The sequence below is a fragment of the Haliaeetus leucocephalus genome, unplaced genomic scaffold (genome assembly GCF_000737465.1).
Source record: "Haliaeetus leucocephalus isolate CR32 unplaced genomic scaffold, Haliaeetus_leucocephalus-4.0 Scaffold68, whole genome shotgun sequence".
Classification (NCBI taxonomy): domain Eukaryota; kingdom Metazoa; phylum Chordata; class Aves; order Accipitriformes; family Accipitridae; genus Haliaeetus; species Haliaeetus leucocephalus.
The window spans coordinates 496,908-516,576 of NW_010972504.1; the positions used below are offsets into that span (position 1 = coordinate 496,908).

Consider the following 19,669-nt stretch of genomic DNA (forward strand, 5'->3'; position numbering starts at 1 on the left):
CGCGAGTGCTCTCCAGGCTAGTGCTTTCCGCTGTAGCACGCACTTGACATGTCCGTTCCCAGGTTCGGCAGGCCAGTCACGCTCAGTCTCCGGCAACATGGACCAAAGGGAGATTCTGCTGCAAAACCTGGAAAGGGCCGAAGGCAAGAAGCTCAACCGAGAAGAGTTTGTAGACGAGTTTTTGGTAAGTTTGCTTAAGGCACAGCTCTGTGTTTCAGTTGATTTTAACGGGAACTGCTCAGTCGCTTCTCAAATGGGGACATGATTTGCACGTGACAGTAAGATTTTCTATGACTTTTACAGCAGAAAGAGACACAGGAGTTAACTGAGGTAAAAGGAATGTAAAGACAGAAGAGTAATTTAATAGTTTGCATTCAAAGTAAAACTGCTTTTTAAATAATTACCCAAGTGCTTCCTGTTTTCTACTTTGCGAATGTACTTGTCACGACACAGTTTCACTTTGCCTGCTAATACAACTGGGAGTAGAGCAAGGAATATGGAGCCACTGCCCCTTCTCCCCATTGCAATGTGTTATATCTGTGATACACCTGTTCCTGCCAGGGATCTCCAGTTGCTACTTGACATAGCTTTTCCTTTTTTCATTTCAATAGAACCCCCCCACCCTGCCCCTGTACCACCTGCAGAGTAGGGAGCGGGTGTTCAGAGAAATGCCCTGAGGACCCAAGACTGTTGTACCTCTCATCGACACTGGGCACCTCGCCCAAGGTGTGAGGAGACAGCGATCTGAGCAGCTGGATGGGCCTTTTCTCCAGCCTCCAGCGCTGTGCTAGGTTATGTGGAAGGGCTCGTGCATCCATTCGCAATGAGTGCATGTGCTCTATGTCCAGCAGTGCTTCTGGCCCCTCCTGAAAATTAATTTCTTGCTCCCTCGAGGCAAAACTAGCAAAAAATGCTGATGGCTCTCACCTTCCCCTGTGTTCTGCAACATCTAGCTGCTTGAGATCTGTGCAGTGCCCCAATCTGTGATCTTTCTGACATCTTTTTCTTTGTTTGGGTGGCAGGGGTGCATCTTAGATGGCAATCCGCTGTCTCACAGTTAAAGCTGATGGCTGGCAATGGCTGTTGATGTATCAGCTGAAGGAAGGTTGCTCTGGCAGGCTGTCTGGGCTGCTCTAAGAAGCAAAGGCATTGCCCAGCTTTAGCAGACATAGGGAAGGGTAAAACTGGTACGTCTGCAAGATCTGAGATGCCTCAAACACCAGAATAACCACTGGCCCCAAGCTATCCCCCCGGACAAGGGCTGCAGCAGGCAGTGGTCTCCGGGGAAGGTGCAGGGGTTACTTAGGACTCCCCACGAGATCCAGCCCTGCTTTGTCATACCAGTGAAGGCTGGCACTTCAAACACTTGGGAAAAGCTTAGTGCTTGGTTTCCAGGTGTCTGGGTTGGAGGGAAGTGATTAATCTGAGCCTGCAGCGACAGTCTGTTGTTCCATGGAACAAAGCACTGTCACAGGCTGCTGAATTTCCCCCCCTCACTGCTGTGCTTGGGTTGTACCGTGCTGTGCGAGGTAGTAGGCTGCCGAGCCCTGGTGCATGGGCTAGTTCTAGCAGCCGAATGTACAGTTAATTTTGTGACCAAAATGGCAGGTAGAAGTGGTCGAGGCTGTGCTTCCTCTTGTACTGGAAAGAGATCTTCCCAGGATGGCCTGAGTTGCTGGCCACTTTTGCAAGTGCAGAAGCCTTAACAGGCTTGCATTTCTAAACTTGGTAGAAACGTTTGATGCTGTTTCTCCACCCTAATGCCTCCCCTCTCTTTGTGTGAACAAGCATTTGTACATGCAAATTGTGGTGGTGTTACTGTAAATGACAGGGGGTTTTTTACAGTCCCCTTTTTCTGTTTGTGCAGTCTCACAGCCAGAGTTTGATCCTTACTGCTCTCGCTTGCTTTCTCATATGTAGGCATTTCCCTAGCAGTTTTATATGCAGGGACAGAAAAGTAAGGCGATTCAGAGCCTCAGCTATGAGAAGACTGGCTTCAGTACTAAGTGATGCCCCTTCCACGAAAGCTTACCCTGGAAGTTGGGGCTGCATTGGAAGGAGGCAGGAAGACAATGCAACAAACACCAGAAGAGCTCAGGAGGTTAAAGGGATGCGTAGTCTACAAAAACCATCCTGCTCCTACAACTTTTATCACACTGTGCCTGCCCCCATGTTCTTGATTCGTGGACCGTACTGGGCCTCCTGTGCCTTCTTCCCGACTCATTCCATCCAGGTCAGGGTGATGCGACCCCTGTGGTATTGTGGTTGGAGAGCAGCCGAATTTAGGGTTTTAAAAGTGCAGTTTAATGTTAAAACCAGCAACTCTGACTTGGATCTGAATTGGAATGTCTGTGCACAGAAGTGCAGCAGAGATGAGATATGCGTTGCTGTATACACCTTTTATCTGTGGTATTGCTAAGGGGCTGCTTGGCTTGGTCAAATACGTATGAGCTACAAAGCCCTCCAGCTCCTGATGTGGCCTTTTGGCAAATATCATCATTCTGCAGCTTAATGCGCGCAGGCCCTGAAGGGTCTCATGTCCTAGCGGGTGCTTGTCTAGAGCAGGCTGGAGTCAAGGGGAGTTTTGCAGCTCTCCTGCAGTTGCTAATACGTTGGGTCTGCAGCAAGGAAAGACAGGGGACAGGATTCTCAAAACTGGATGAGAACTTCTGGGAGAGCTGAAACGCAAACGCTTATGAGCTCCCGTGGGAGGGTCACTGGTGAGCTGACTCTTGAAGCGATTTATGGTGAGCGGTCAAAAATTGGGGCCCTGAAACCCTCAGGACTCCTGCGATTCCTGGTTGTGTGCTGTTGTGCCAGAGCTGCAGCCTCCGAGCCCTTGAGCACACCAGGGAGGGCTTTGCTGGTGCCAGCAGCAGGGACTGCTGCCTCCTCAGCACTAACCCCTTTGACCATGGAGCTATTTTGGTTCAGCGACCCTGAGACCAGTGGGCTGTTTTTCCCCACGCCGTGAGCAACTGAGCCACCATTCCCACTTCTGTTAGCAGCTCAGGCAGTTCACTGTGAGGTGCACACGAGGCATGCGAAACGCTCTCACCTTGCAGCTCAGGTGTGCCAGTGGTCCCTTCCCTTTGCTCTTCACTCCTGCACACCTTTCTTTCATAAAGGCACATGATCCTGAGGGTTCTTCTGGGTCAGCCTGGTTCTCTGGACCCCAGCAGTGATGTCCAGGAGAAGGGCTGTGGAAGTATGGCTCCATGGTGGTGGGAAAGAAAGACTTGCCCTTCAGGGTATGAAACCACAGAGACACAGATTAGAGAAATGGCCTTTTGTTTTAAATCAAAAGCACCCCTTGGTGTCAAGAAGAGTGGTTAGGTAGACAAAAAATTATGAAAGAAAAAAAAAATACAGCAAGAATGGTGCTTTTGAAGTTGATGGTAACAAGCAGTGCCTGTTACTTAGAAGCTGATGTCAGTGAAACAAAATTCTATGCTTTGGCAAGAAAAAGTTGCTTGAACTCTCCAGGAGTGCTGCAGCTTTATCCTGGAAATGAAAGAGAAGAGAGATTCATACCCGAAGGGTCTATCCTAGGACTCCTTCTCCTTTCTCTTTCATCAGTGCATGTAGCTACTTTGTTCCAATTGCTTGAGCTCCTTTAGTGGCTTGAGCATTGCTGTTTGCAGTTACAGATGGCAGCATCTTTACCAAAGTGAGAAAAATCAACTGATTTACCTGTCTTTTCTGATATCATTTGTAAAGGTGGTTTAACATTGTTACTCCTCTTATCTGGGTGCCACTTATACTGAGAACAATTCCCCTGTGTCTCACTTATTTGTGAGGGTGATGCTTTATGTGCTGTATAAATGCATCATTTCACTTCAGAAGCCTACATGCCCAAGGCTCGCGTGGGCACTGCCTCAGCACACACTTTCCATTCTTCAGAAGCCTGTGCTGGGGCTCTCAGGTGGCTTCTGTCTCTATTCTTGCTCTGAGTACCTTGAGAAAAGCCACTCAGGAAAGAATTAATGGTGCAGACCTTGCTTTGTGGTAGTGAACCTGACCCCTAGAGACCTTCACATGTACTCTCTAGTAGTGTGTTTTATGTAGCACATCTGCTGTAATTTGTTCCATTCTTTTATCACAGAAGCTGAAAAGGCAGTCAACAAAGTATAGATCGGATAAAATCTACCCTACAGCAGCATCTGAGCAACCAGAGAACATCAAGAAGAACAGATACAAGGACATCTTGCCCTGTAGGTTGGAAATGGCAAATGTTCCTATTCAGCCTTTTTTTTTTTTTTTCCCTAGCTCGAGTCTGTTCTCATCCTCCAGTATCTGCTTGCACAGTTTCTTATGTGTGAGCATATCACTGGCTGTCAGTTGGCCTTGAATTCTGCTGTTCAGATTTAAGGCTGTATCTTTGACTGTTGCAGTGCATGCTCTGGAAGACTTTGGCACGTATTTTCTGCAGACAGAAGAACTTCTATTCAGTAGGAAACACATCCTCTAATGACTATCCTTGCAAGCTTTCTGGGTAGCATTGTAACCACTTGTTTTCCAAGGCCCTGTAGAGAATGGCTTTGGACAAAGATGTCTCCATAATGCACAAAGCAGACTACAGGCAAAAACTGTTGTGGCTTGTCCCGGCTTGATGCAGTAGTCTCCAAAGGAGAGTCTGTCCTAGGATCAGAGCAGACTGTCCTTTTTGTCCATTCTAGCTTAAAAAAAAAAAAAAAAAAAAAAATCTAAACCCACAGACCTCATTTAAGCCTGTAAGATGGCATGCGGGGTGATTTTAGACTTGGCTTCCTCCATGGTCAGAGGATGAGATTGGTGTTGCACTGGGGTAGTGGCAGCATCTGCAGCTCTTGCCTAAGCCCTCACCACCGCTCTGAAAGCAAGCTTGCCTGTCTGCTGCTTGTGTGCAGGCAGTGGCAATTCTGTGCAGGGCTATCGGTAGGTGCAGGAGGAGGCATTAGCTGCTTGCACAGCCACTCATCTGCTCTGGGATGAGTTCTTTGACATATGTGCTCCTCCAAAGCACCTTGTGCTGCAGTCTGAGGAGCTCACCTACCACGAAAGACAAACAGTAATGGCTGCTGCTTCTGCTTTTGTGCCTGCAGTTGACCACAGCAGAGTGGAGTTGTCCCTGATTACATCAGATGCAGATTCTCATTACATCAATGCCAACTTCATCAAGGTATTGCTTCTTTCATGGTGTTTTGCTGTGCAAAGGTGTTTATAGCAGCTGTTATCGCTGCCTGCTTGAGTTATGCCAGAAGGAGCAGGTCCTGTGGCTCTGGTGAGTGAAAGGACCATGCAGTAGTTTCTGGGCTGTGCTCAAGGACAACTGATGTAAGGAAGATGTGTACAATCAGTGAGCCCTTCAGAAACACCCCTTGCAGCACAGAGGCACCGGGCTACAGGGCAAGGGGCAAGTGCTCTTGTTGGGGTGGGTGGTGGAACAATCTGTGGCTCACAGCCCCAACTTCCTTGTCAGTGTTACTGCCTTTGGTGGGTGACAGTGGTGCAAAATTGCCTGTGGCCAGAATTGCCTTGCCTGAAACCAATGCACAGGCAGGAAGCCTTGCACTGCAGCACAGCTGAGACCCACTGCAGCAGTGAGCAACAGGGCAGGTCAACGCGGGCTGGTTCTCCATCAGGAGCTCCATGTGTTTTGGGACATGTGCTCATGATCCTTCTCTGATTGATAAATAGATAGATGGATGGATAGATGGAAGGTTTCCTTTGTTCTGTGTAGCCTGTCTGCAGAAGAACAGACCTTCACAAGGGGATCACCATTTGTTGTTTGGCCAACAGCCACAGATGTGCCAAGCTGCACACTGCAGAGCTGGATCAGCAGTTGCAACAGCACCTCCAAGCTCCCAAATGCACTGCAAGAATTGGTGGTCTCTGGGAGCAGATCTCGCCTCAAGCCCAGCTTTGCACACCATTGGTTTCTGGTTGCTTAATTTAATTTAGGTGCCTAAATTTTAACTATATAAAAGCCATTCTAAGTCCTTAATGGGCTCATTGGGTAGAAGTAAGATTCAGAAGGAGGGATGACTTGATTTCTGCTAGTGAACTATGCAAATATATCTCCATGTCTGATCTGAATGCTGTTTTAGGGTGTCTATGGGCCAAGAGCATACATTGCAACGCAGGGTCCTCTCCCCACTACTGTCACTGACTTTTGGAGGATGATTTGGGAGTATGAAGTCCTGGTAAGGTGCAGATTTATATGCCTTTTTTAAAAAAAAAGTTATCCGTACAGCCAGTCATAAGTCCTTTTTGACTAAAGAGACAGTGGGAGTGTCAGGGTTTTACTCCAGATGTTGTGCATGCCCCGCATCCTTCCCGTGAGCCTCCTCCACACTCGTGCCGAGACAGGAGTCTGCTCGTGGCTGTCTCTGCATTTGCGCTCTGAGTTGAGTGGGAAAGGTCCTCGCACCCGGGCTGTGGATGATGTCCAACTTTGATTTGCCCAGCAGTCTGGGACTCTGGGGAAGGCAGCCCACAGAACTTGCTCGTGGCTGATAAGTACCCACAAGTGATGAGTTTGATTTTACTGCCTGGATAGGAAACTTGTGTTCAGACTTTTCTGATGAACTTTCTTTCTGCAGATTGTGGTCATGGCTTGCATGGAGTTTGAAATGGGAAAGGTGAGTAATGTGTCAGAGGTGGCCTCTGCCGTGACAGTGCCCAGGCAAGGTGGAGAGATGCAGATTTTTATTAAATCTCATTAGCGACAGCGAGTTTCTGTTTGATACGAGCTGCTTCTTGAGCCTCCAGCTGCAGATTCTTAAACGTCTTCCAGTAGTGCAGCTAGCCTCTTTGGAAGGGAAAAACTAGCAATGATGGCTCCAGGAAAGGGGAGGCTGGAGCTGGCTGGCAGCAAGAGCCGGGCCTCCTCCCAGCATAAGTGAGACAGGACGCAGTGCGGGTGGGCCGGTGGTGAATAACCAAACATGTCCTGCTTCTCGCAACAGAAGAAATGCGAGCGGTACTGGGCAGAGGCGGGCAGCTCTCCCCTGCAGTGTGGTCCTTTCTCCATCGCCTGTGTGAGTACAGCTGCCGCGAGCAGCGTGTCACATCGTGTGTGCTGGAAACTCGTGTCATTTGCAGAAAATGTGACTCTAACTTCTTGTTCTGCAGGACACTGAAGAGAAGAAAAATGAGTACGTGATTAGGACTTTAAAGGTGACCCTGAATGAGGTAAGTAGGAAAGGTCAAGGCAGGAAATGCATCTGGGCTAGCTTTACTATATAAATAATGTATTAAAATATGGCACACTTTGTGCAGAAAATTTTATGTTGCTCAGCCTCCTATTTTGGATTTGACAGTAGCTGAAGGAACAAAGAAAGTAAAAAATTAATTAACTCAAATCTCAGTTTCTGAAGCTGTTTGTCAGTTGTGGCAAATGAGACCCTGGGTAAGTGAGGCCAACAGGTAACATCAAGACCGTCATAAAATGGCAATGCTTCTTTTGTAGCAGGAACAGCTGCAAACTGCATCTCTAACCTTTGCCTGCCGATGCAGACGGGAACTGGAGATGTCTGCAGCAGGCCAGCTTCCTCTTGCTGTGCCGGTGGCCCAGTCGGTGCCCATGGGAGCCGCAGCAGCATCCCCTCGGTGCTGTGGGCCGTCCCCGGACCCTGCCAGCACTCTTCTCCTCTTGCAGGAAATCCGCACTGTCCACCAGTTCCACTATAAAAACTGGCCAGACCACGATGTCCCCTTGTCCATTGACCCCATCCTGGAACTCATCGGTGAGATTCGCTGCTACCAGCTGGATGACAGTGTCCCCATCTGCATCCACTGCAGGTGGGTGAGCCGGTCACCGGCAGGGACGGGCTCCCGGCCCCCGGCCCCCCACTTCCCGAGTGCCCGCAGCAGGGGTGGCAGCCGGTGCAAGCCTGCAGCCAAGCTCCTCTCGTAGGAATTCGTGTGGCAAAAGCATCCTCTGAGGACAGCTAGCATGGCCGGGTGGCAGGAAAGGAGACAGGTAGCAGCAGGCCAGCAATTGCACGTGTAGTTGAGAGACCACCAACGCTGTGCATGTCCACATGTGGGCTGGTTGCCACACAAGGACTGAGAACTGCTCACAGGAGCACGAGAGGTGCCTTCCAGCCTGCGGCAGAGCTGTGGGCAGGTGGAGCCTTACGTGGGGCAGGTGAAGCTTCAGCAGGAGCAGCAAGGCCATCGTCTGGGTCTGCACCCTCTGCCGTGCAGGACGGGAGGGTCACAGGAGGAGGCTGTGGATCTTTTTCAAATATCCTTGTCAGAAAACACAGCGTGCCCATCCTCTGACCTCTACTAGCAACCCTGCTGTACTGTCATTGCAGTGCTGGCTGCGGGAGAACGGGAGTCATCTGTGCAATCGACTACACCCAGAAGCTGCTGAAGGATGGAGTGAGTGTCAGCCCGGTCCGCATCTTCGAACGGCACCTGTGTGCAGCAGTGCTGCATCTCTCTGTCTCTCCCTCGCCTTCTCTCTCCCCTTACTCTCCCTTTCACCTCCTCTGACTCCATGCAGATGTATTTCAGATGACAGCCATGAATGGGAACTCCCCGCAGCCTGACTGGAGAACGCTGGGGGCCAAACTGCTGATACCCCATTCCCAGTTTGTGCTGCTTCTCTCTCTTTAGGCTCTGCATCATCCATGCACTCTCTGTTGCCACTGCTCCCCTCCCCATCCCGATGCAAAGAGCCCCCAATGCTTGTACTGATGGGGCAGAATCCTCCCTCCCATTGCTCCCTCTGGCAGGACCTTCAGATCATGGAGCTTGGCTCTGTGCTGTCCTTCAGTCTTCAATATGACTTTACTGTCTATATTCGTCTCTCCGCACTTAAGCATCAGAAATCCAGCGTTTCCAAACTAACACCTTGCTTTACTCTGCCTCTTCAGTAAAAACATGTGTAAAGTAATCTCTGGCCTTGCAACAGGTTGCTGGGACTCAGAGGAGTGGCTGCTTTCTGTAACCGCAGCAGCCCTGAACCCATGGATCTGGGAAATCAGTGTCTTGTCCTTTGTGCTGTTCACAGCTGTTACCAATGCTGTTATAAAAAGGGTATTTTCTGTGGAGTGCAAGACAGGAGGGAGGAGGCAAGCTGGTTCGTAATAAAAAATAGCACTTTAAGCAGGTCCTTTGTTAAAAATTCTTGCAATAGCAGGCCTGAATTTCAGACACTGCTCTAAACTGCATCACAACTTGGAAGCTGCTTGGAATTAGACATGTCTGTAGTTTTTTGTCTTTTCTCTTTCTTGCAAGATTGTTCCAGTGAACTTCAGTATTTTTAGTCTGATCCAGGAAATGCGCACGCAAAGGCCTTCCATAGTGCAGACCAAGGTACGTTTGGGGCATTTCACCAACTGGTATACTCTTGATACTGGCACCTCAGCTTTCCCCCAGGACAGTTCACAGTACGGAAACACAGAGCAGTTGTGCTGCTGGGAACTAGGGTGTATAGATGTTCTGTAAGGTCCCTTTTCTGAACAGAAGAATGATTTTGGAGAAATGAATTTGGTAGCTGACCATTTCCTTGTAGACAGCTGGAATAGCTTAGTGCTTGCAGTCTGATTTATCGAATGCTTAACGCTGTGAAACAAGGGACTGTCCAAGAAATAAAGTGGGAACTCTTTGCAGCTGAGACAAACTGAAGAGGAAGCTCAATGCAGAACAGCATTGTTTGTGCACCTGAAAAAAACCCAAATGCTTCAGTCTGAACCCTTTGAAAGTTATGGCTTCTACCGCTTTTGAGAATTTACCCTGCCAATGGACCGGAAAGTGGCAGCTTCTCTCAGGGCTGATGCCTGTGATTTGGGTAACAGGTGACCATTTGCAAGTACTGCAGGTGCTGGCTCTCATGTCTGTTTTATTTGTCTGGAATGCAGGAGCAGTATGAGTTGGTTTATGATGCGGTGATTGAGCTCTTCAAAAGGCAAATTAAAGCACTTGATGCCCAGGAAGATTCTGCTGCTTTACAGGTAAAAGTCCCCAGGATAAACACACTGCCTCTTGCAGCCTTGGGCATGCCAGGTCTAACCTAGATTCCTACTGCAGAGCTCTCCTCTGCAGACCTGGAATAAATCCCCTTGTTTTCTACTACTCTTGGTGCCCAAACTGAGCCTCTTTTCAAGTTAACCCATGAGAATCCAGCTGTCTCCCTGAATGTGCAATGCTTATCACAGGATTGGGCCCCAAGAGAGAGCTAAATTTTCCTTGGTCTCAAAACCATTTTCTATATACTTTCATAATTGTTTAATGTAATGAGTGAATAGAAAAGCACCAACTTTCTATAGCAGCAGCTGATTTCCATGTGTGCGTGCCAGTGAAACTTGTCTTCATGGCGTGCTTGCAAGCAACAGTGACTTTCAGTCTAGGTTGGGAAGCTTGGGTGCGCAAGGTGGTATGGCTAAAAGTGTTAGTCTGCAACATGGTGGTATTCTAATGAGGTAATTAGTATTACAGCCGGACTGTGGGAGAAAGTAGGCTAAAATATCTTGTGAAAATACATGTCAAAGTCTTTCAAATCTGATACACCTCTGAGGAAAAACAATGTGGTCTCAGTATGAAGTTGCATATAAACAGGAACATACAAAACATCCATGGTTAAGCTTTTCTTTGTTCTTGCTGTTCTTCTGTGACTGCTGGCATGAGCCTTACCTTTCCTGTGTAGCTGTTTGCAATCTGGCTGAAGTAAATGCATTGCCATTCTTAGGCAAAGGCTAAAAGGTTACAGTTAGCTTATTTTTGTCAGAAGCTTTTGTCTAAAGAATTGGGAACAGGATCCTGCGATGGGACTCGTGCCTCAGTTTTGCCGCAGGATTTGCAGGATGTTCCAAGCGAGAGCTGAGTGAGAAAAGAGCTGGAAAGAGCATCTTTCTATGTGTTGTGGACAGTCTGTCAGCAAAAGAGATGCAAGACTAGGTTGACCCAAAATGCAGAAAACGGTTCAGGTCCGGATGTGGTGTTGTAGCTCCTGGCCAAATCTCTCGCCCACCTAAACCACACTGCCCTCTGAAAGCACGTAGCAGAGCATGGGGGATGGTCATATGCTGAAGTGTCACAAATGAAACCAGTGCCCAGCTTGCCAGGCTGAAGGCCACATGGGGTCCTAAAAGCAGAGTTGTCTGTGCAGGCTGTTTTGCAGGTGTTTGGAACAGCTGGATGGTTGTGCGGCTTGCTGTACTCTCATTTCAAAAAGGTGCTGACAGGAATTGCTGTTCAGGAGGTTTTGTCCTCAGTTTTCAGCTCCAGCTTGGCATTTTCAAGTTGGTGTTTGTAATTTCCAAACTGCATAAATTATTAAAGGTAGTTGGCACAAATTCCCACTCCTGAAATAGCATGTTTGTGTTCTTTGCATTCTTCCTCCTCACCCTTCTTTTCTAACCTTTTCTTTCACTAGGTACAAAGAAGGCATCCTGTAGCCAAGCCGCTTCTGACTCCAGTGGAAGACATTTATTCTCTGAGATTACTAACCTGGTAAGGCCATAGTGCAGGTATCCCCTGGGTTAGTATTTTCAGTCAACCATGCAATTTCAGGAAGACACATTTTTTAATCTGTGCTTTGTGACACAGTTCTGTTTGAATGTTGCATTTCATCTGTCAGCAGGATCTGCAGCCTCCCTTGAGCCCCACTTTGACTCTCACACTTGTTCTGAACACACTTCTTGCTCTTCTCACTGCTCTGTCCCTGAGACTGCTTCTCAGCCTCTTCCCTGCCTGCCACTATCTGTCCCCCTCTTCTGCCCTTGGGTCTGCTTCATACTGTGCTTATAAAGTGTTTCACACATGAACTGAAAACACATCGCAGGGCAGTATGAACACAAGCTCACACACGTGGAGAGACCACAGTGCTGGTTCATCTCAGCCCTCTGCCTGGAGCTGTGCACCCTGCAGGGTGCACCCCGACTGGTCCCATCTTTCATCTGCACCTGCCACACGAGTGCCTCTTGCTCTAGGAACAGCAAGCCTGAGGAGTCTAGCTGCCTGACATGGGCAGCTTCAGAGGGCGGTGGGATCTTTCTGTGGGCATGTTCTGGTTTGCAGTGCCTGCTTTCTGTAAATAATTTTGCTTTTTGGTACAGTCTGCACTGAGGGTGTAGTTTACCCGTGTAAGGCGCCTTCTTCTGTTCACCATTTAATGGTGTTCAATTGGGGCACCGGGGTGCACAGTCCTTCCCTCTGTTCCTTGCTTGAGGCTGAATCAGGCTCTACATTCCTGGATCTGCTCTTAGAAGCAATGTTGTGGGGCCTTGTTAGTAGGCTAACAGAGATTTCTGAGTACTAGGTGGCTTTGACTTCACATCACGGTGCTTTATTGCAGCTCGGAGCAAGAGGAACAGGATGTGCATCAATGTCTTCCTCCGGTGGTACAAAGCAAAGCTTCCCTGATATCATTGTCTGCCACGGGAGTAAACGACAGCTCGGAATGTGGAGTCCCTCCCATCAGACAGGCCATCTCCTTTGGCACTTTGAACTTCATCAACTGCAGAAAGGCAGCTGCCGCTGAGAAGCAGAGTGCTGGGGACGCTCTTCAGAAACACCGCAGTTTGGAGTTCAACAGCATCTCTCCTGAGCAGCTGCTTCTGAGCCCGGAACCGAAGGGAGCAGGCAGGAGAGGGCCTCGTGGCAGAGCACCTCTGACACGGACTGCATCGACCCCTTTTGTGCTGGCACAGCGGGGAGAAGCATGGGAATGGGATGGAGGGGATGCAAAGCCCGTTTTGACTTCACAGTTGCCACATGCCTGTTACTCAAGCTTTCAGGTGAAGAAGCAGGATGGATTTTCCCCTGTTGAGCTGAAGCACTCGAGCCGAGAAGCAGATGGCCCCCCAAGCCGCAGGAACCATGGGCAACGTCCTTACTCGTACCTCTGCTCAGCAGAAGACCCCTACTTCTCTTCACTCTCTCCAGACGACCCTGTGTCCCCCGTGTTTGCTGAGTGCTTTGTGGAGGGGCAGGATGCACCGCTCCCTTCTTGCGCTGCGAGTGCCCCACTGCAGCCTGCCGTGGCCAGCTCCCCACCACCCAGGCCTGTGTCCTACCACGCTCCCCTGCTGAACGACGAGAGGATATCCTCCCCGAGTAAGTGGTGCAGCACTGCAACAAGATGGGCTTGGTCTCTCTGGGCTGCGGCACACCGGAGCGGGTGGCGAGTGTTGTCTGTTGGCATCCAGGCAGGGCTGTAGCTGCTCCTCGGGACTGTGTTCCTACAGGAGCTGAGGGAGCAACTGGTTTCATCCTTGTGCTCATTTTGTCCTGCCTTAAATTTTTCCCATAAAAATAAAAAACACTTTTAGGACAGCATGATTTGGGGTTTCGCATTACACAGCTGCTCTGGACTACTACGTCACCTCGGTACGGCTCCCACAAGAAGGCAGGGATTGGTGCTGACCAATTCTTAGAACAGGGTGCTCCAAGAAGCACTCGGAAAGCTCCTAGAAATGTTTTTCTCTGAGGATCTAGTTTCTGGGTCAAAACCCACTCCTTTCTGCAGAGTGTCGTGCAGGGGGATGCTGACATCCCACTGAGACTGAAAGAACCAGGACTTCAACATTAGTGTTTTGCCCAGATCTGTAGCCTTAAAACCAATCGCCCAACATATGGAGAAGGTAGAATTATTCCTTGGTCTGGTCAGTCCTGGCCCAGTCAGACTTTCCCCATTGTCTGAGCAAGCTTTGGCACTTGCTCAGCTTTGTCCTGCTCAGGCCCTTCAGCATTCAGTGTCACAAAAGTGTGCTCGTTATCTAGATGCTAGAGATCCTTGGAAAGTTACGGGAGTTGCAGCACAAGCCAAGCAGCGATAGTACCGCCAGCTGTGAGCTTGGCTGTGTGCTGGGGGTATGCTCGTCATTTTCCTCTGTACAATGGGAATTCTGCTGCTGATGCTGCTGCAAGTCTGCCCTTGGGGCCATGTAGCTAGCAGCAGGTGAATTGGTGCTGAAGACTATTTGGATTTTCAACTGCAGTTTGGAGGTGTTTAACCATCATCTCTGGTGGACAGTTGGGCAAGAGCAGTCAGCTCTCAGAGTCTCTACAAAGGTCTGTAGTTCTCCTGCTGTGTTGTGCTGTGCAGGTAATCTGTCCATGTCTCCCCAATTAGCCACCCTGCCACAGCCAGATGATGACGATCCTCCGCCCCTGCCCGAGCGAACCCCTGAGTCCTTTATTGTGGCCAGTGAATCTGGTAAGTGCATTTAACAAAGCAGGGGCTGAGAAGTGCTCTGAGGGCTCTTTCCCATGTTTGTGTGGTATCGTAGCATCCAGCAGTGCCTTTGCTCTGGCTGCCTGAGATGAGAAATGACCTCTCTTCTGTTCAATTGTTTCTAGGACAATTTCCTCTGGTCACTTCTGATTTTCAGCTTCCAGCCAGAAATGCAAGTATCGGAACCTCTCTGGAGTGGAGTGGTGAGTCTCACTCAGAGATGTTTAATGACTCAGCGAGACTGAGACCATGTAAGGTAAGTGGCTTTTTATCTCTTCTCCATCCCTACCACTATGCTGATTTCCTTATCATGTTTCCTTCTGCGAGAGAGACCCTAGTTTTGACACTGTCTACTTTCCGTAAATCAGTTCAGGGTTCAGGACTGGGAGGAAGATGTGGTCTCAGTCAGGCTCCTCCTTATCAACATCTACTTTACTCCAAACATTATTTTTGGGGGTCCTAAATCCCATACAAGGTAGTAAAATATTGTCCCTCTTCTAGAGGACAATGAAGATAGGAAGTTAGCGGACCACTGAGGTTCACACCGCCCTGTGGAACAGGCAGGAGCTGAACAAAATTTACGCATCTCTTGATCATCCCGTAGTTGAATTATAGCTTTGTAAAGTGAAACAGTAAGGCGTAAGTCTATCTTCCATTACATGAGCATGAAGGTGTGTGTGGGAGGGCGTTTGCAGGGAACGTCATTTCCTCATCTTCTCTGGCTTGCTTTTGTGCAAGAGAATGACATTTGGTTGTGGGAATTTCAAATACCTTCCTTGTTTTTTGTTTCCAGAGTGTGAAGCTGCAGAGGCCACAAACAGGTATAAGTTAATGCTGGGATAGTCTGTGGAAATAAGGTCTGCTTTCTACTGAAGCTGCTTTACCATGTTTAGTAAATGTCTTTAGGATCTGTCCTCAGTCCAATGGAAATTTTGTGTTGCTAAATGCTTCTGCAGCTAAACAGAACTAGACAGTTCTGCAACCAAATGAACTGGTAGTTTTATATTTCCTAATCAGCTCCTGTCTCACCCTGTACGTGATGATGTTCCTTGCAGCCTCCTCAGGCCGAGGGTTGTCACATCTTTTGCTGCATGTTGTGTGTTTCCTTTGAGATGAATGACATATGCCGGTTAGAGTGCTGTGGAGCTCTCAGCAAACTGAGAGATATATATATACATATATATATATTTAAAGCTAGGTAGCTAAGTCTTTTCTCTTTGCTTTCTTAGAGACAACCCGGGATCGCTCTAACTCTCCTCCCCCGCTTCCTGAAAGAACCCCAGAGTCATTTGTTCTTGCTGATGCAGCAAGTAAGTGAGGAGTTATTTTCTTGGCATGTAACTGAGATTTTTTACTTAACACCTAAACCTGTACATAGCGAGGAGATCGTGGCCCACTTGTTCAAAGCATTACCAACAGTAGTGCTTCAGGACTTAACTGCAGGAGAGTTCAGCAGATATAAAGAAAGTCAACACAACTAGGGGACCTGCTGGAAATTTCTAGAATTGCTGCATTAGAGGAAATGAAAAGTAACAACAAAGAACTTAGAAAAAAGCAGGAGGATTCTTGAATGACCACTGAAAATGTTCTGATGTATGTTTCCAGGTCTGCAGCCTGCTGCAAGACATTCTACAACGAGTCCTCCAGGCTTGGAGAACAATGCTTCCAAAACATCGTCAAAAGAGCCTATGAAATGCTTCAAGAGAAGCAAGGTAAAAGAAACAAGACAAAACGAGCTATTGAAAATGTGAGAGGGTGAGAAGAACAGATTGTTCTAGCTACAGCTATTGCTACTTTCTCACTGCTAACCTTGTGAAAATTACCTGCTTTGAGACCACTCATATTTAGGGCAAGGAAACAAGACTAATAGAAATATTCTGTTGTAGAACTGCAAACAAAACCACTGTCTGCACTAGGAACAGAGTAACACAGCCATACCCATGTGAATGGTTATGCCTCGGCACTCTGCCCACCTAAGTGCCAGTTCCTCTTGGAAAAAGTTGCTCGAGTGGAGTCTGAATTCCTGTATGGGACAGAATCTACTCATCACCACTCTCCTCTTGTTGTGGCCCTCGTTAACTATCCTCATGAGCAATTGTACTTCGGAATGTTACGGTTGAGCAGAAAAGCTTTTGAGGAAAAGAGCAAGAATAATACAAACTGGAGGCACTCAGGCTGGCTAGAAAAAAGCCAGAGACAAAGTGAATGGCAGAAGTCGGCATTCAGTCTCAGCTGCTTGGCATGATACTTCTTATGAGATGTGATACATGTATATTTATCAGTGAATTCCCTTTAATCACAGTAGCTGATTTACTGCTTGCTACATTTTTTCCCAAAAGCCTTCTTTTCCTTTTTTTTTCTTTTTCCTACAGAGCTTGAAAATACTGAAAAATGTGAAAAAGAGTAAGTCTTTCAGGCTAATGTGCATCTTCCTGATGGCTTTAAGCAAGTATATAAAGAAATATGTGGCATTGAATTTTCAAGAACCTGAACTCGTCAAATGTGAAACGCCCTGCACGTCTGCCTACTTTGGAGTAGGACATAGAAAGCTGTGCTGGCTAGCTGAGTACCATCATCTCATCTGGATAGTAATAGTTGTTTTAGGAGTATCACAAGGATGCTGTGGTGCCCCTTTAATGACCTTTGGGTACCTTGGGGATAGCTCCAGTGTACCCAAACTACCAAATTCTTCAGGTCGTTCAAACCAGTGTTGCGGGACAAATACTCTAAGAATGGGGGATAGGGGTGCTGTGGGGAATGTGAGCCCTGTCCTGGATTCTGCGCAGTCTATTTGGAGCACAAATAAGGAGTTTCTCATTAAGTTCCCTTTGATCTAAAATTAAAATGCTTATCTTGAAAATAGGACTGCTAAAAACTGTTTAAAGCACTTCTGAGCAAACATTGTCCCAGAGGATTGTGCTGCAGTAGTACGCTTGCTCCCTGCTATGAGCAAATAATGTTGTTAAAACTGTGATGCATTCAAGCTCTGCTAGTGTGGAAAGTAGTTAACTTTGTCTTGTGCTGAAATAGCATCCGTGCCTAGTCTCATCATGCATGTGGCAGTACGTGTTTTCCCATAGGTGTGTCCGGGTCCAGCTCTTCAGGGAATTATCCTAGTGACTAACTGCTTCAGCCTGATTTTTTATTTCTAGGCATCTGTAGTCCATCTTCACTGACAAAACCATCAGAATCTGCCCCGTTAAACCATTCGAGGTCTTTCCTTCACTTTGGTATGTTCTTCTCTTTGTGTTTTGGTGTAGGAAGTACCTGTTTTTTGAAAGTCTAAATGTAGGTACCAGGCTGAACGCTAACAAATAATGCTTATCATTTTTTACACATTTACAACTTTATTCATGAACTGTTTAAAGAACAGGTAAGGATGGAAAACACAAACCCTGAAACCTACTCTGACAAACGCTTCTCAGTGTGTGAAGAGTCTGAAGTGTGTATTTGGCTTTCCTGTATCTGAAAGCCTTTATGTGGCAACAGAGACAGCGGAAGACAAAGACAAAGCTGTAGCATTACCACTAGGTCGCTGCTTTATGTTGTGTAATATGGCAGAGGAGAAATAGCATGTTTTCTATTTTAAATTCTTCTACTAAAGAGTAGTCATTTATTAGATTAGGCAAAAAAAAATCTAGTTATCTTGATATTCATGTTATAATGACAGTGTTTGTCAGATAGACACATTGATAGACTGTTTTTGCACCAGCTGACTTACAACTACAGGATGTTGCTTTAAGTCTACCATATCTTAAAACTGGGGAAAGAATTGAAATTATGAGTATTTCAAATACCACATTAACTTGAGGAATTACAAAATCAACATCTGTAACATACAGAATTTGTTGCATTAAAAAAATTATTTCTTCCTAGGCTTTGCAAATCGATTTTCAAAACCTAAAGGACCAAGAAATCCACCACCAGCATGGAATATTTAGATACGTTTTATAGACTTGGCGCTACAGATTTGTGAAATCCTCCTGATACACCTTGAGTGCTCACCCCAGCAAGGTTTCCATCAAAATAAATACATCAAAAGCTGTTGCATGATATTTGCAGCTCAGGCACTACTTGCACATTCTTCACCAACTAAAGTTTTAAAGTAAAGTACCAGCAACTAAGCATTTTCAGTTAATTTACAACAGGATGGAAACTAAAAACGGGAATAGATCTTTTATCCTAAGGGGGGATATATTTTTGTTGTGTTTTGGAACACATTCACTTCAGAAGGATGGATTTGAACTTTCTGAAACAAAGCAGTGCAAACTGGTGATAGGATCTAGCGAAAACTATTGAATGATATGGAGGGCCAACGGTGCGGACCAAAGCAGAACAAGACTGTGGATCGTGCAGACCCAGCATCTGTGTAACTTCACTCACAGGTGTAGGTCTACCATAATCAAAGACGTGCACATCCTTAAACGTTTACATTACTTGGACTAAAAGAGAATTAGCTACTCAGACTTTAGAAATAATTTTCCTTTAAATTTTTTTTCATCTAAGCAAATCAGATAATTTGCCTAGGTTTTTGGTCAATAAGACTAAGATGGTGATTGCTCATATAGAAACTAAACTAGTGTAACAGACTGCAGAATTAGCTGACCCAACTGCCTTCGCTATCTGAAAAAAACCAAAACCCAAACAAAAACCACCACCACAGCAAGCAAAATATCATTGTATGTTTAAAGCAATGCTGTTTTCAAGGATGACTCTCCAGCACAAAATTTCAGACGGGTATCTCGGAAGATGAGATTTCTAGACAGAGTCCTCTGTTATTTATATCCTCAGTGGGGTGGGACAAAGATGTTGAGAACTGCTTGTATACGATTGTTTTCCTGTAGAGAGAGAAAACCAAAGTGGGATTTGGGGGATTTGGTCAAGAGAGGAATCTACTGACAACGACCCGAAGAGAACTCAAGCTAGTTTAAAGCTGCTCGTGCTGGAGCAGCGGCTAATATGGCCCAGAAGGAGCCTGCCTCACTTGTCACCGAAGTCACCTGCTTTCTCAGCAGCAGGAGCCAAGAGACGACCCTACCCATCTGCTGCAAGTCGCTTCTGCGTTGCACCGAACCCACCAACGCCAGTCGGCGAAGCGTGCCGGACGGAGGCCAGACGGACGGAGGCCGGAGGCAGGCCTCGACGCCTTCGCGCGGCCGGCTGCCATGTTGCGCCGCCCGAATCGCCCCGAGCGCTGCGAGGCCGGCCGACGGCCGCCTCCGTCCCCGGTTTGACGGCGCCGTTGCTCGGACAGTCGTACCGGAGCCCAGCGGTCGCGTGTTCAGCCGAGGAAGCGTTTTACGACGCGAGGGAAATGCCGTAAAAATAAAAGTTTTATTGATCGGCCTGCACGCCTGGCTGTACTGGCGGGTCCGCGCGGGTCGCCGTCTCCCCGCCGCCCGCTCCCCCCCCGCGATGACGCAGTCGCGGATCTGGGGTGACCCAGAGCTTTCCCGCGCCCCCGCCGGCCCACGTGACCCGCTCCCCGCGCCGCCC

General features: G+C 47.6%; 1 protein-coding gene across 1 annotated transcript; it reads left to right on the forward strand.

Moving 5' to 3' along the window:
• The first annotated feature begins 60 nt into the window (after positions 1-60).
• On the forward strand, positions 61-18,128 carry PTPN22 (protein tyrosine phosphatase, non-receptor type 22 (lymphoid)). The gene is made up of 21 exons (XM_010578708.1): positions 61-184; positions 4,106-4,214; positions 5,085-5,161; positions 6,090-6,185; positions 6,585-6,623; positions 6,951-7,022; positions 7,117-7,176; positions 7,643-7,785; positions 8,307-8,373; positions 9,235-9,312; positions 9,858-9,950; positions 11,372-11,448; positions 12,293-13,053; positions 14,045-14,155; positions 14,299-14,429; positions 14,967-14,994; positions 15,403-15,483; positions 15,779-15,885; positions 16,546-16,576; positions 17,326-17,403; positions 18,050-18,128. Exons 1-21 carry the CDS (start codon positions 98-100, stop codon positions 18,112-18,114), a joined length of 2,391 nt encoding a protein of 796 aa, XP_010577010.1. The 5' UTR covers positions 61-97; the 3' UTR covers positions 18,115-18,128.
• Positions 18,129-19,669: the final 1,541 nt, after the last annotated feature.

What these genes read in the sequence shown, in the direction of transcription:
- PTPN22 (XM_010578708.1), top strand. Translation starts at nt 98, where the DNA reads ATGGACCAAAGGGAGATTCTGCTGCAAAACCTGGAAAGGGCCGAAGGC. An exon ending in AGTTTGTAGACGAGTTTTTG is followed by an intron (nt 185 to 4,105) that starts GTAAGTTTGCTT and finishes CTTTTATCACAG; the next exon opens with AAGCTGAAAAGGCAGTCAAC. An exon ending in TGGAGTTTGAAATGGGAAAG is followed by an intron (nt 6,624 to 6,950) that starts GTGAGTAATGTG and finishes TTCTCGCAACAG; the next exon opens with AAGAAATGCGAGCGGTACTG.